This window comes from Chanos chanos, chromosome 11, assembly GCF_902362185.1.
Source record: "Chanos chanos chromosome 11, fChaCha1.1, whole genome shotgun sequence".
In the NCBI taxonomy this organism is placed as follows: domain Eukaryota; kingdom Metazoa; phylum Chordata; class Actinopteri; order Gonorynchiformes; family Chanidae; genus Chanos; species Chanos chanos.
This window is the reverse complement of record NC_044505.1, coordinates 23,375,594-23,388,093: the sequence shown is the minus strand read 5'-3', so window position 1 is coordinate 23,388,093 and position 12,500 is coordinate 23,375,594. Positions and strand designations below refer to the sequence as shown.

At 45.8% G+C, this 12,500-nt stretch overlaps 1 protein-coding gene across 1 annotated transcript in view; it reads left to right on the top strand.

Moving 5' to 3' along the window:
• Window positions 1-12,500, top strand: part of sorbs2a (sorbin and SH3 domain containing 2a) — a 49,219-nt gene that overhangs the window by 6,555 nt on the left and 30,164 nt on the right. The window contains exons 5-11 of the mRNA XM_030787901.1: window positions 1,997-2,413; window positions 3,083-3,227; window positions 5,335-5,510; window positions 6,684-6,750; window positions 9,119-9,169; window positions 9,594-9,795; window positions 10,475-10,589. Of these exons, the coding sequence (XP_030643761.1) occupies window positions 1,997-2,413; window positions 3,083-3,227; window positions 5,335-5,510; window positions 6,684-6,750; window positions 9,119-9,169; window positions 9,594-9,795; window positions 10,475-10,589 (1,173 nt within the window). The remainder of the gene's footprint in view (window positions 1-1,996; window positions 2,414-3,082; window positions 3,228-5,334; window positions 5,511-6,683; window positions 6,751-9,118; window positions 9,170-9,593; window positions 9,796-10,474; window positions 10,590-12,500) is intronic.

Genomic DNA, 12,500 nt, shown 5'->3' with positions numbered 1-12,500 from the left:
CACACACATACATATGCACAGGCACACACACACACACACGTACATATACACGTACTTAAATCTTTCAGTATATATGCACACACATATTCAGGAGGCTTTTCTGGAGGCATTTTGGGAGCATGTGTGTTTAGAGCAGGAAATAGACTGCATGTCAGTTAACACACTTGTGTCATTTCACATCACTCAGCAGGCTGTGTTTACGGCAGGCCTGATGTGATACATCCATAACGTTACATATCTGAAAACACACAACAGTGGATGTTCAGGTGTTCACACCCATCATGTAATCTGGATTTTAAACACGACCTGAAGACACTGGCACTTTGCAGATTAACTCTAGAACGATCTTAAATCTTTACTCTGCGGCAGAGTTGGTCAGTCTAGATTGCGTATAGGCTTCAAATCTGTGTTGTGAGTTCACGGCAAGGTCTAACAATGACATGAGATCATTTTTCAGTGCTTCTGAAACAGTGTGTGTGTAGTTTTGTTGGGATGTTTATGTTTTTTAGCAGTTTTGGAAACTAATGAAAGATTCATTGAGTCATTCCTTTGAGAAGAGGGTGTGTGACTCATCCATGAGTAGTAGTTACTGGAGGCATGTTTCATGACAAAGTATCCAAATAATCACATTTTTTCTTTCAGATACTTTTTTTTTAAAACAAAAGTATTGCCTACTGGAGACATCACTGAAATAAATCAAAAAAGATAAAAAAACATACCTGATTTTCCGTCAAGTTTACGACTCAGTTGATAAATTTCATGCTAAAAAATGCCTGTTTTCCTCTTCACTCAACCAAGAGAACTACTTCAGTTTGAAATGTGCTTTTCTTTCAGTTTTGAAGTCAGTTTCCATGCTAATGAGTGTCATTCTGTGTCCCCCCTACGATGGTTGGCTCTCCCTGCTGTCAATCAGGTCCCTCTCCCGCCCCCACGGAGAGAGAGCTATCACATGACCCCTAACCCTCCCTCTTACAGTTCCCTCACAATGCTCTCGGATCCTCTGGAGGAGGGGAAGGGTCTCATCCATAAGGGCTCCTACACCATCCACACCAGCTCCTCGTATTCTTACTCCAAGACCACCCACACCTCCTCATCCACCACCACCTCTTCCCCTCCACCCGAATACGATGGCAGTTCCCTGCAAGCTAACGCTAACGCTACCGCTAGCAGCATCATTGCTAATGCCATTAACGCCCAGCGCAGAGTCACTTCTCTCAAGATTACTCCGAGTGCAGGACAGCCGACTAAATCTGACCCCCCAAACGAAGAGCCCCCTGCTGCTGACCCTCCCTCTGCAGACCCCCCCGAGCCCAAACCAGAGCCTCCCGAGGAGGCGCCTCCCTCCACGACTCCTCCATCACCTCCCCCACGCCGAGACTCCACCACTGCGCTCCAAACACACACAGCCTCTCTCTCCATCCAGTTAAACCCCCGCAGCCCCGAACCTCCACAGGAGCCCCCAGCCAAAGAGCCAGCCGGGGAGACCCTGCCCGTCCCGCCCAGACCTGCAGGCGATGTGGTGGTATTACTGCTTATGGACAGCTGAGCTGTCCCCTATGTTTTCCATATGACTGACTCGCACCAATCTCTCGACAGCGTTGTCCACACCTCGTTACTAAAGGGTTTTTCTATGTGTGTGTGTGTGTGTGTGTGTGTGTGTGTGTGCGCGGTTGGGCCTGTGTGTGTCTCACAGACTACTTCGCACAAGAGCACCACCTGATTACACTGTGTGATTAATTAAAATGTATGTGTGCGTTGAAATTTGTATCTCTGTGTATCTGTTATTGGTTACTGGTGTTCCCTCAACAGTCAGTGGGCAAACTGTTTTTACCTCCTCCCTCCCCGATGGTGAAAAACACCTCCTCTCTGCTAACGTTGGTGCAAAACCCTCCGTTTTTTTTCCACACCTTGCTCGCTGGCGTGGCTGTGTGATCACTCTAATCTCTTCTCTCCATCCGTCCCTCCCTTCCGCTCCTCCATCTCCTCTCCTCGTCAGCGCGAAGGTTCACCGTTACGAGGCGGCGCCGTTCTGTCCGGACCTCCGTCCCCAGAGCGGCCCTACAGCCGCGCCAGTCAGGACTCTCCGGACTTCCTGTCCTCGGCGCTCTCCCCAACCCCCTACACCCCTCTGGAGCGGGCGGTGGGGGTGGGGTTGGGGGTGGGGGTCGTTGGCGTAGGCCTCGTCTCCCCCGCCGCGTCACCCGTCACCGTGTCCGCCATGAGCCATTACTCGTCCTCCACGGCCGTGCTGGAGGAGCTACAGATCTGTGGCCTTGACTCCTCCCCCGCTGCTACGCCCACCCCCTCCCCCACCCTCAGCCAGGCTTCTGCTGCCGGCGCCGACGACGGCCATGCCGCTCTTACCACCCCCACCGCAAACGTCGCCACGGCCACGGCCGTCACCGGCACTAACGTAACTATCCCACACTCCAGGTCACCCCCCCCCCCTCCCCATGCGTCACGTCTCTCTGGACACCTCCCCCCTAATTGTAACGTTCCCACTACCTCCATTAACCTTGTGAAAAATTCGTTAAAACACGAAACCTAAAGCTCATTTTTCCCGTGCCACTCTTCTGCCGCTGTCTTAACGTGGTACATTTGTCGATTGTCCTGTCTCCTGTCTGTCTGTTCTCCGTTCAGGTCTGAATCTCATCATCTTGAAGTCTAACATTCTTGAAAGCTAATTGCCCTCTAATTGAGCTTTCAGTAGATCACGACTCAAAAGCTTAGCAAAGCTCCTACATCCCTGTGTTTCTTGCTCGCCCTTTGACGCTGTAACTTCATTTGAATGTTCTTTCTGTAAGATTTGGGTTGTTTGTTTGTTGTGTTTTGTTTTTTTTTTTCTGCTAACACATCACGTTCACGTTGTATGTTCTATGATTTTCTCATGTTATCTGTTGACATTTAACATCTCTGACATTGTGATATGAGATGCCGTCTCCTCCTCTGTTTCTAACCTTGTGGTTACATGGTACTTACAGGCCCAGTATCTCTTGACCTACTGTGACTTAATCAACTACAATACCCATAATCCCCCAGCAAGCTGGCTCTTATTGGGTCTTATTTCTCCTGTGGGTTTCAGGGTCAGACAGCAGTGAATGGGAGTTCGGGGCTGACGGGTAGCCCCCTCAGTCATCCACAGAGGCCTTTCTCTCCCCCAGCCTACCCTCCTCCCCCACCCAGTCTCAGTCCGGGCGTGGTCCGAGTCCAACAGAGCCGGAGTTCAGGTGAGGCGGGGCGAGCTGGCTGCGTTACAAATCTCTTTTGACGAGCAGAACCCTTGATGTAGTTTCAATGGTTCTTTTTTAAGCAGCCGTTCTTCATCGTTACCATGGATATCGACTGTTTGTGAAATCATAGCTATGTCATTACCATGGCTAAAGGCAGTTTGTGAAGTCATAGCTATGTCATTACCATGGCTAAAGACAGTTTGTGAAGTCATAGCTATGTCATTACCATGGCTAAAGGCAGTTTGTGAAGTCATAGCTATGTCATTACCATGGCTGAAGACAGTTTGTGAAGTCATAGCTATGTCATTACCATGGCTGAAGACAGTTTGTGAAGTCATAGCTATGTCATTACCATGGCTAAAGGCAGTTTGTGAAGTCATAGCTATGTCATTACCATGGCTAAAGACAGTTTGTGAAGTCATAGCTATGTCATTACCATGGCTGAAGACAGTTTGTGAAGTCATAGCTATGTCATTACCATGGCTGAAGACAGTTTGTGAAGTCATAGCTATGTCATTACCATGGCTAAAGGCAGTTTGTGAAGTCATAGCTATGTCATTACCATGGCAAAAGACAGTTTGTGAAGTCATAGCTATGTCATTACCATGGCTGAAGACAGTTTTTGAAGTCATAGCTATGTCATTACCATGGCTAAAGGCAGTTTGTGAGGTCATAGCTATGTCATTACCATGGCTGAAGACAGTTTGTGAAGTCATAGCTATGTCATTACCATGGCTGAAGACAGTTTGTGAAATCATAGCTATGTCATTACCATGGCTAAAGACAGTTTGTGAGGTCATAGCTATGTCATTACCATGGCTAAAGACAGTTTGTGAAGTCATAGCTATGTCATTACCATGGCTGAAGACAGTTTGTGAAGTCATAGCTATGCCATTACCATGGCTGAAGACAGTTTGTGAAATCATAGCTATGTCATTACCGTGGCTGAAGACAGTTTGTGAAGTCATAGCTATGCCAAGCTGCTTTGGTGCATGTGCTCATGACACACTAGGGGTGGCATTTTTTCATTCTTCTTCCTTTATTGATTCAGGACCAGTTTTACAGCTCTCCGTGGTAATGGGGCTGAAAGGTACTAGCCTTGTTAGTGATTGCAGTACTGGCGCCCAGCCATGAGAACAGATGCTTGGGATATGATGCAGTTACGGCCATTAAAGCACACACAACCAATCGATATCAGAACGCGAAAGGAAGTGATTAGCACTGACCTCGCGTTTGGGGATGATTTGCTTATGAGAGTGAAACTTGCGGCTTCAGGCATGTGTCAGTCTAAATGTTAACACATGCTGACATGTAGCCTAGCCACTGCTTATCGAAGTGTTAGCATCTAGCGGATGTAGAGCAGTTTGTTATTGTCTGTGCCAGCCCATAAGAGTGGAGTCACAACTCGCCAGCATCGTCAGCGTCAGACCTGATTCTGACCTGCACCACTGGGAAATACATTTTGGTCTTTAATATGATGCTCAGTGTTTTTTGAGGACTTAGCAAATCATATTCGCTGTTATTCTCAGCAGTTATTTCATGCTCTGTTGCTGAAACACACTCAATGTGCATATGTGCTTGTGTGTGTGTGTGTGTGTGTATGTTGGTATTTGTGCTTGTGTGTGTGTGTTTGTATTTGTGTACTGTTTTGTATATATCTGTCTGTGTGTTGGTGTGTGTGTGTGTGTGTATACGTGTATTGTATTGTATATATCTGTTTGTGTTTGTGTGTGTGTGTGTGTGTGTACTTGTATTGTATATGTCTGTGTGTGTGTTGGCATGTGTGTCTGTGTGTGTGTGTACTTGTATTGTATATATCTGTGTGTGTCTGTGTGTGTGTGTGTGTGAATCTGCTTCTCATCCTCTTTCTCTCCTCTCCTTCCTCTTTTTTTGTTGTCTTTTCTGCCCTCTTTTTTCTTCTTTTCTTTCTCCTTTCCTCCCCACCCCCTCCTCCCACACCTGACCTCCTTCCTCCCCATCTCTACCCCTCTCTCTCTCTGTCTGTCTCTCTCTCTCTCTCTGTCTCTCTCTCTCTCTCTCTCTCTCTCTCTCTGTCTTTCTCTCTCTGTCTCTCTCTCTCTCTCTCTCTCTCTCTCTCTCTCAGAGGGCTCAGAAACATTGAGGAGGGAGTCAGTGGTGAGTGGTCAGACCACGGTCAGTAGTACGGTGCCTATCGCACGTTTCTCTGAGGAAGAGAAGAAAGTATCTGTCATCAAAGCGCCGCATTACGAGGGCATCGGCCCCGTGGACGAGTCAGGCATCCCCATCGCCATCCGCACGGTAAGTTCAAAAACATCACGTCATCACGTGGATGTTTAGCCCTGAAAAAGACGCTGTAAAAAAAAAGGTGTTTTATTGGTCTGTGTTTGAGTCTGTGATGTCTGTGTTTTTCATTCATTGTCTTTCTTAAGGTCTGTATATAATGTATGTTTTAAATATTTGAAATGTGTCTTGTTTTGAGTTTTACAGTGTCACCGTAACGCTCCCCTAACCTGACCCTCAACTCTGTCCCTCTCTTTTATTTGAATCATGAGACTGAACAACCATTTAAGTAACTGGTTGGTTAATAAAATTAGGTTTGATAATCAGCAGCGTGCTTACATGGTTTTGACCTGACAGTGCTTTTGTTGAAAGGCATTAGCTCTTTCCTGATTCTTCTCCATTACCTCTTTTTTAATCCTTTCCTCTTCATTGACTTATTTCCTTTATTTAATTGATTTTCGATTCATTTATACAATCCTTTGACTCTCAGTCTTTTGAACACCTTGCAGAGTAAAGGTGTGTGTGTGTGTGTGTGTGTGAGAGAGAGAGAGAGACAGTAATCCTCTGTGGGTGTGCGCTCTGAGAGCCTTTCCACTTTAACACAGCCTGTGAGTGACCAGACTCGGTAACCTTTAGACTTGTGTTCCATCGATCAATGTCAGGTCACCTGGGGCTGTGTGTTTGTGTTTGGACTGAACTGGTGTCCTTACGCAACATACAAAAGTCACCCTTGTCAATGGATAAATCACTATATACAGACAGACAGACGCGCACGCACGCACGCACACACACACACACACACGCACACACACATAGCCCTAGCTTTGTCCTCAGTATATTGAGATGTCTGTCCTAACTTGTGTGGCTCATTTCTGTGGCTGTCAGTGTCAGTCTGGTGTCTGTGCTGTAGACAGATATCCTTTGCTGACATGTTTGGTCTAGCCAACGGAGAAATTCCACTGTACCTCAGCACAATATCAAAACAGCCTCTTCTCCTGTGTACCGATGATTCTCTGAGACAATATCGGCACAGCACATTCTGCAGTCTGCAGCCACTCCAATCCCGATTAAAGACAAAGAAAAACAGACGCTGTCAGTGGAACTGTGGCCTAAGAATTGTTCGGTAGAAAAGTTTGAATTGCTCTTTGGAGAATTTATATTTTAAGAGTGTGTGTGTGTGTGTGTCTGCAGACTGTGGACAAGCCCAAGGACTGGTACAAAACCATGTTTAAGCAGATCCACATGGTACATAAAGCAGGTAAGAGATCGGAGCTGTTTTCTCCCATATCCACTCAACACTCATTCACTCTGACTGAGCCGTGTGTGTTCTGACTGAACCGTGTGTGTTCTGACTGGGCCGTGTGTGTTCTGCAGTTCTGACTGAGCCGTGTGTGTTCTGACTGAGCCGTGTGTGTTCTGACTGGGTCGTGTGTCTTCTGACTGGGTCGTGTGTGTTCTGACTGAGTCATGTGTGTTCTGACTGGGCCATGTGTGTTCTGACTGGGTTGTGTGTGTTCTGACAGGGCCATGTGTGTTCTGACTGAGCCGTGTGTGTTCTGACTGAGCCGTGTGTGTTCTGACTGGGTCGTGTGTGTTCTGACTGAGCCGTGTGTGTTCTGACTGAGCGTGTGTGTTCTGACTGAGCCGTGTGTGTTCTGACTGGGTCGTGTGTGTTCTGACTGAGCCGTGTGTGTTCTGACTGGGTCGTGTGTGTTCTGACTGAGCCGTGTGTGTTCTGACTGAGCGTGTGTGTTCTGACTGAGCCGTGTGTGTTCTGACTGGGTCGTGTGTGTTCTGACTGAGCCGTGTGTGTTCTGACTGGGCCGTGTGTGTTCTGACTGGGTCGTGTGTGTTCTGACTGGGCCGTGTGTGTTCTGACTGAGCCGTGTGTGCTCTGCAGTTCTGACTGAGCCGTGTGTTCTGACTGAGCCGTGTGTGTTCTGCAGTTCTGACTGAGCCGTGTGTGTTCTGACTGGGCCGTGTGTTCTGCAGTTCTGACTGAGCCGTGTGTGTTCTGCAGTTCTGCACTGTGTGTTGAGGAGCTCACACATATATCCACATGCTTGGAAATGGCCATGCAATAACAGCAAAAACAAAAGAGCATGTCAGTCAAACCCAGCAAAGGTCAGGGATTGAAAGTTCAGAAAAAAAAACAGTAATTGCTTGGTTGATTATATACTTTCTTTTGTGTCTTTTACGTATGTGCCCATGCACTTCATTTTAAAACTCCATTTCATAATGTAACGGTTGTCATTCTGGTCTCCAGAATAACATGTTTAGTATGCTAAGAGCAGACCACCGCTTTCGTTTCCCATCCGTTCAGCGTAGGTGTCGGACAGACAGGCAATTTAGAAACCCACAGAATGTCATGCCTGTCAGGAATAAACATTCCGTTTTTGCGCTGTTCCAACGGAGCTGTAGAACTCACAGTTTTTAAATTAACAGTACAGTTCATGGTGGAACGTCACATGACTGTGATCTGTGTCCTGATTGGAGGACAGTTAAAGTAGCATGGTGAGAATGTCACATCAGTGTCCAGAGATCAGTTCTGTCATGTCACTGGAGTCTGTTACGCAACTCACACACTGCTCCCACGTGGGTGTGTGTGTGTGCGTATGTGAGAGAGAGAAAGTGAGAGATAAAGAGAGATAGAGAACAAGAGAGAGATAGAAAAAGAGAGAGAGAATGAGAGAGGGAGAGAAAGAGATATATCTTGGAGAGAATGAAGCCAACTCTCATTAGGTTGGACGATGCAGTCCTTAAACTGAGATTCACAACTGAACAAAACCACCATTGTGTGTGTATGTATGTGCGTGTGTGTGTGTGTGTGTGTGTGTGTACGTATGTGTATGTATGTGTTTGTGTATGTGTGTGTGTGTGCGTGTGTGTGTATGTGTTTGTGTTTGTGTATGTGTATGTGTATGTGTTTGTGTTTGTGTGTGTGTGTGTGTGTGTTTGTGTATGTGTGTGTGTGTGTATGTGCGTGTGTGTGTGTGTGTGTGTGTGTACATATGTGTATGTATGTGTTTGTGTATGTGTATGTGTGTGCGTGTGTGTGTATGTTTATGTGTATGTGTATGTGTATGTGTTTGTGTTTGTGTATGTGTGTGTGTGTGTATGTGTGTGTATGTGTTTGTGTGTGTGTGCGTGTGTGTGTGTATGTGCGTGTATGTGTGTGTGTGTGTGTGTGTGTGCACGTGTGTGTGTATGTGTTTGTGTATGTGTATGTGTATGTGTTTGTGTATGTGTGTGTGTGTGTGTTTGTGTATGTGTATGTGTTTGTGTTTGTGTTTGTGTATGTGTGTGTGTGTGTGTGTATATGTGTGTGTATGTGTGTGTGTGTGTGTTAGAGAGAGCGAAAGAGAGAAGGTGGGAGTGAGTTGGAGGACACATGAATGCTCAGGAACACAAACACCCTGAGGAAACTGAATGGCCAATAAAATGTCTGGACCCAGACAGACATGTTTGAGTTTATGCTTTACTGTCGATTTCCACCCTCAGCACTATCCCAGTCCTCTCACGGTCCCTCTGTGTTAGAATGGATGCAGAAGTTTGCTCTTTTTGAAATGCTAAACAGTGCTCGTAACCGTTCTTTTCCTTAACTTCCTCTCGATTCGTTTTCGCAGACGATGACTATGCAGACACATACAATGCAACATACGCCGTGATCAATAACGGTAAGTGTTTTGGTGTTTAGTCATTTTGACTGGTTCATATTAAACGTGTATTCGGTCAGGTATACACGAACCTACAACCCTTAATGCCTGTCAGAGATAAAGATGGAGAAAACTGTCAAATATTATGACATTTCAGTTAAAAAAAAACAAAAAAACTTATGTTGTTTTAAATTAGTTTAGTTTTAAATTGTGCAGGTTATTGGTTTCTTGGACATCAGTAACTGACATTTCTTTCGTCCGGGGAGTCTGATAAATTCGAGTGACTTTTTCCAGTTCCCAGATGACCAATGGATACTCTCCCAAATTAGCTTGTGAAGTTACTTTTAAACTGTACGTTTTTGATTCTTTTCTTAGACCTGTCACAGATCAGCAGTGTGTGGTTTTAATATCGTGTGTGATTGACAGTGCGGTTATTCCCTCTCAGATCACTACGGCGCCTCCAGCCCGGTCCACGCCCATCCTCCACCCCGCACACACACGTACCGGCCCCTGTCCAAAACCGCCACGGACAACGGCAGCCCCCAGGCCAGAGACCCGTCTCCCGTGCCCCCCCCTCCGCCCCCCATGCCCTCCCTGCTGCAGCTGAGGACGCGTGACAGCGACAGAGAGCGGGAGGCAAACAGCACGTAAGGGTCACGTGACCTCCAGGCCTCAGGTCACGTTTCTGCTTGAAGAACGTTGAGTGTCAGGAGAGATAATGAAAATATGTTTAACGGGCGAATCAAAAACGCCGGCTCAGCTCCCAGACCCAATCAAATGTCAGGTTTAAACCTCTAATCATGTTTGACTTCTGAGGCCGTCTCTGAGAGGCAAAACTTTTTGTTTTTAATTGTGGTGACATAAGACATTAATGCTGAATGCATATGAATGCTTATGCCAAATGTCGTATGTAAGGATATCCTGTGTTTTTCTGATATATATCTTTATGTGACACACATATACATATATATATATATATATATATATATAGAGAGAGAGAGAGAGAGAGAGAGAGAGAGATATGTGTATGTGTGTGTGTATGTGTGTGTGTATATATATACATATATGTATATACACACACACATATATATATACGTATATATAGATATAGATATATATGTGTGTGTGTGTGTATGTATGGGTGTGTGTGTGTATATATACATATATATACACACACACACACACACATATATATATATATGGGGGAGGGAGACAGACATTATTAAATACCACCAAACGAAAAGATTTTCAGGAACATTTGTGTTTCTAATTATCATAATCAGTCCGTTTTTACCTCTGTGGAATATCCGTCTTTCCAAACTCCAGGAATGAGTGGGGTCCTCCGGACAGGAAAGTGGACACTCGGAAGTACCGCGCGGAGCCCAGGAGCATCTTTGAGTACGAGCCAGGCAAATCCTCCATCTTAGAGCAGGAGAGACCCGTAAGTGCCCTCAGGATCGCTGCCGGCACCGCAGTTAGCTGTCTCTTCATACACTGTTAGGCATTAGAGACAGGGAGTCAGTCCTTAAAAAGGCATTAAAGGTTTTAAAACATTATGGCTGTTTTAAAGGCCTTACTGAATCCATCATATTATATTACCTTTAACTCAGAGAGCGTCTAGGGGCTTTTTTTTTTTTTTTTAAAGCTAGCCTCTCTCTTCCTAGCGCTAGTAATGTTTTTCCACTATATATATTAGCCCCTTTAGCCAGCTGACCAAACTGGAACTCTTTTATGGTATTGTGTGGTTTTCTAATTCCTATCCTGGGAAGCCCACAGCCCTTCGTGGAGAATCACTGGTTCAGTGTGCTGACTGTTTCAGTAGACACTATACTGGTACACTGTCAGTCTTACTAAAACTTTTTGTTATGTTTTTGTCTTAAAATTTTTTGTTAATATATTTTCTGTTTAGATTCTTCTGATCTTCTACACAAGCTCATTTGCATATTTCTGTCATTTGGTGGATGAATCTTAAGCTTAAACTGAAAGAAAACACACGTGTTTCATAAACTACATGGTCCTGACGCTTCAGTGCTAATTAGGATGTTGTTTTGGTGCATTGCGAGGAGACTTAAAGAGTGTTGTCTGTCGGCTTGTTTGGTATAGTACCGAACAGGGTTTCCTCAGCTCAGTCCAGGGGTCTCACTGCTCAGGGGTCTACCCTTGGCTGTCAGTACGCCGCACAAGTCAGGACTGTCTGTGCTCGGGGAGAGAATAAAACCTCTGTCAAGGTCTCTACGGAACAAAAACACTGTTCTAGAACTTTCTGGATTCTTCGCCATAAGGTTTGCTGTTGTCTGGTGTAGCAGAACAGTTGGATATAGCTCAGTAGTTTCCACTGGATGAATCTATCCACATTCATCTCAGTTTGGGCAGGGGGAGGGGGGGGCAGTTCTCTCAGACAGTCACAGACCCAGCACCGCCTGCCTCTGTCTCTCTGTCTCTCCATCTCTCTTTCTCTCCGTCTGTCTGCCTTCACTCTCCTTTATTTCCATTCTCTTTCTATGAGAGATCGCTCCTCTCTGTGGAGGCTGACGTGGAGGAGCCGCTGAGAGTTATACGTGTGTGGGTTTGCAGTATCTCTCTGTCTGTCAGAACACTGTACAGTAGTGCTTTTGTTTTTGTTTTTGTTTGTTTATTTATTTATTTGGAACTGGTTGGGTTTTGCTAGGCTGCAGAGAGTCATTTCTTGCTGAAGTTCAGGTGCTGTTTTGCAAGTCAGATGTGAAAGCTTTGTCAGGAGTCAGGTCTGCTCTTTCCCACAGGGCCACGCGTGGAGAAATGTCACGGCTCTGAATCACAGCCCTGCGTTCAGCGGCAATCTCACACTGCCAACCAATCACAGGCCCCCAGGAGCCCGTGTGTGGGCAGTGCTACTACACCTTCTGTAGTTATAGCCCGAAGGGACAGAGACGGAGAGAGAGAGAGAGAGAGAGAGAGAGAGAGAGAGAGAGAGAGAGAGAGCAGGGGAGAACAGTTGTAGCTATGATGTGACTATGCTGCCCTCTGCTGATTGTAAAGTGAAGTGTCTGTCATGAAGGGGTCATTACTCAGACAGAGAAAGCTGCTCAGTGGAGCCCTTTTCTAAATGCTTTTCTGACTCATTAAGTAGCAGTAATAATTACAGGGATCATGGAAACTATGTTCATATGTTTCTGTGATGTTTGTTAAGTCCTGTTGTGATACAATAAGAGTGCGTGTGTGTGTGTGTGTGCGTGATTGCATGTGTGTGTGTGTGTGCGCCATGTGTGTGTGCGCGCACACGTGCGTGTTTGCTTGAGTGTGTGTGTGTTCGTGTGTGAGAAATGTGAGAATCCACAACTCCTGTTTTGCTTCTTTTTACCTGCTGTTCATT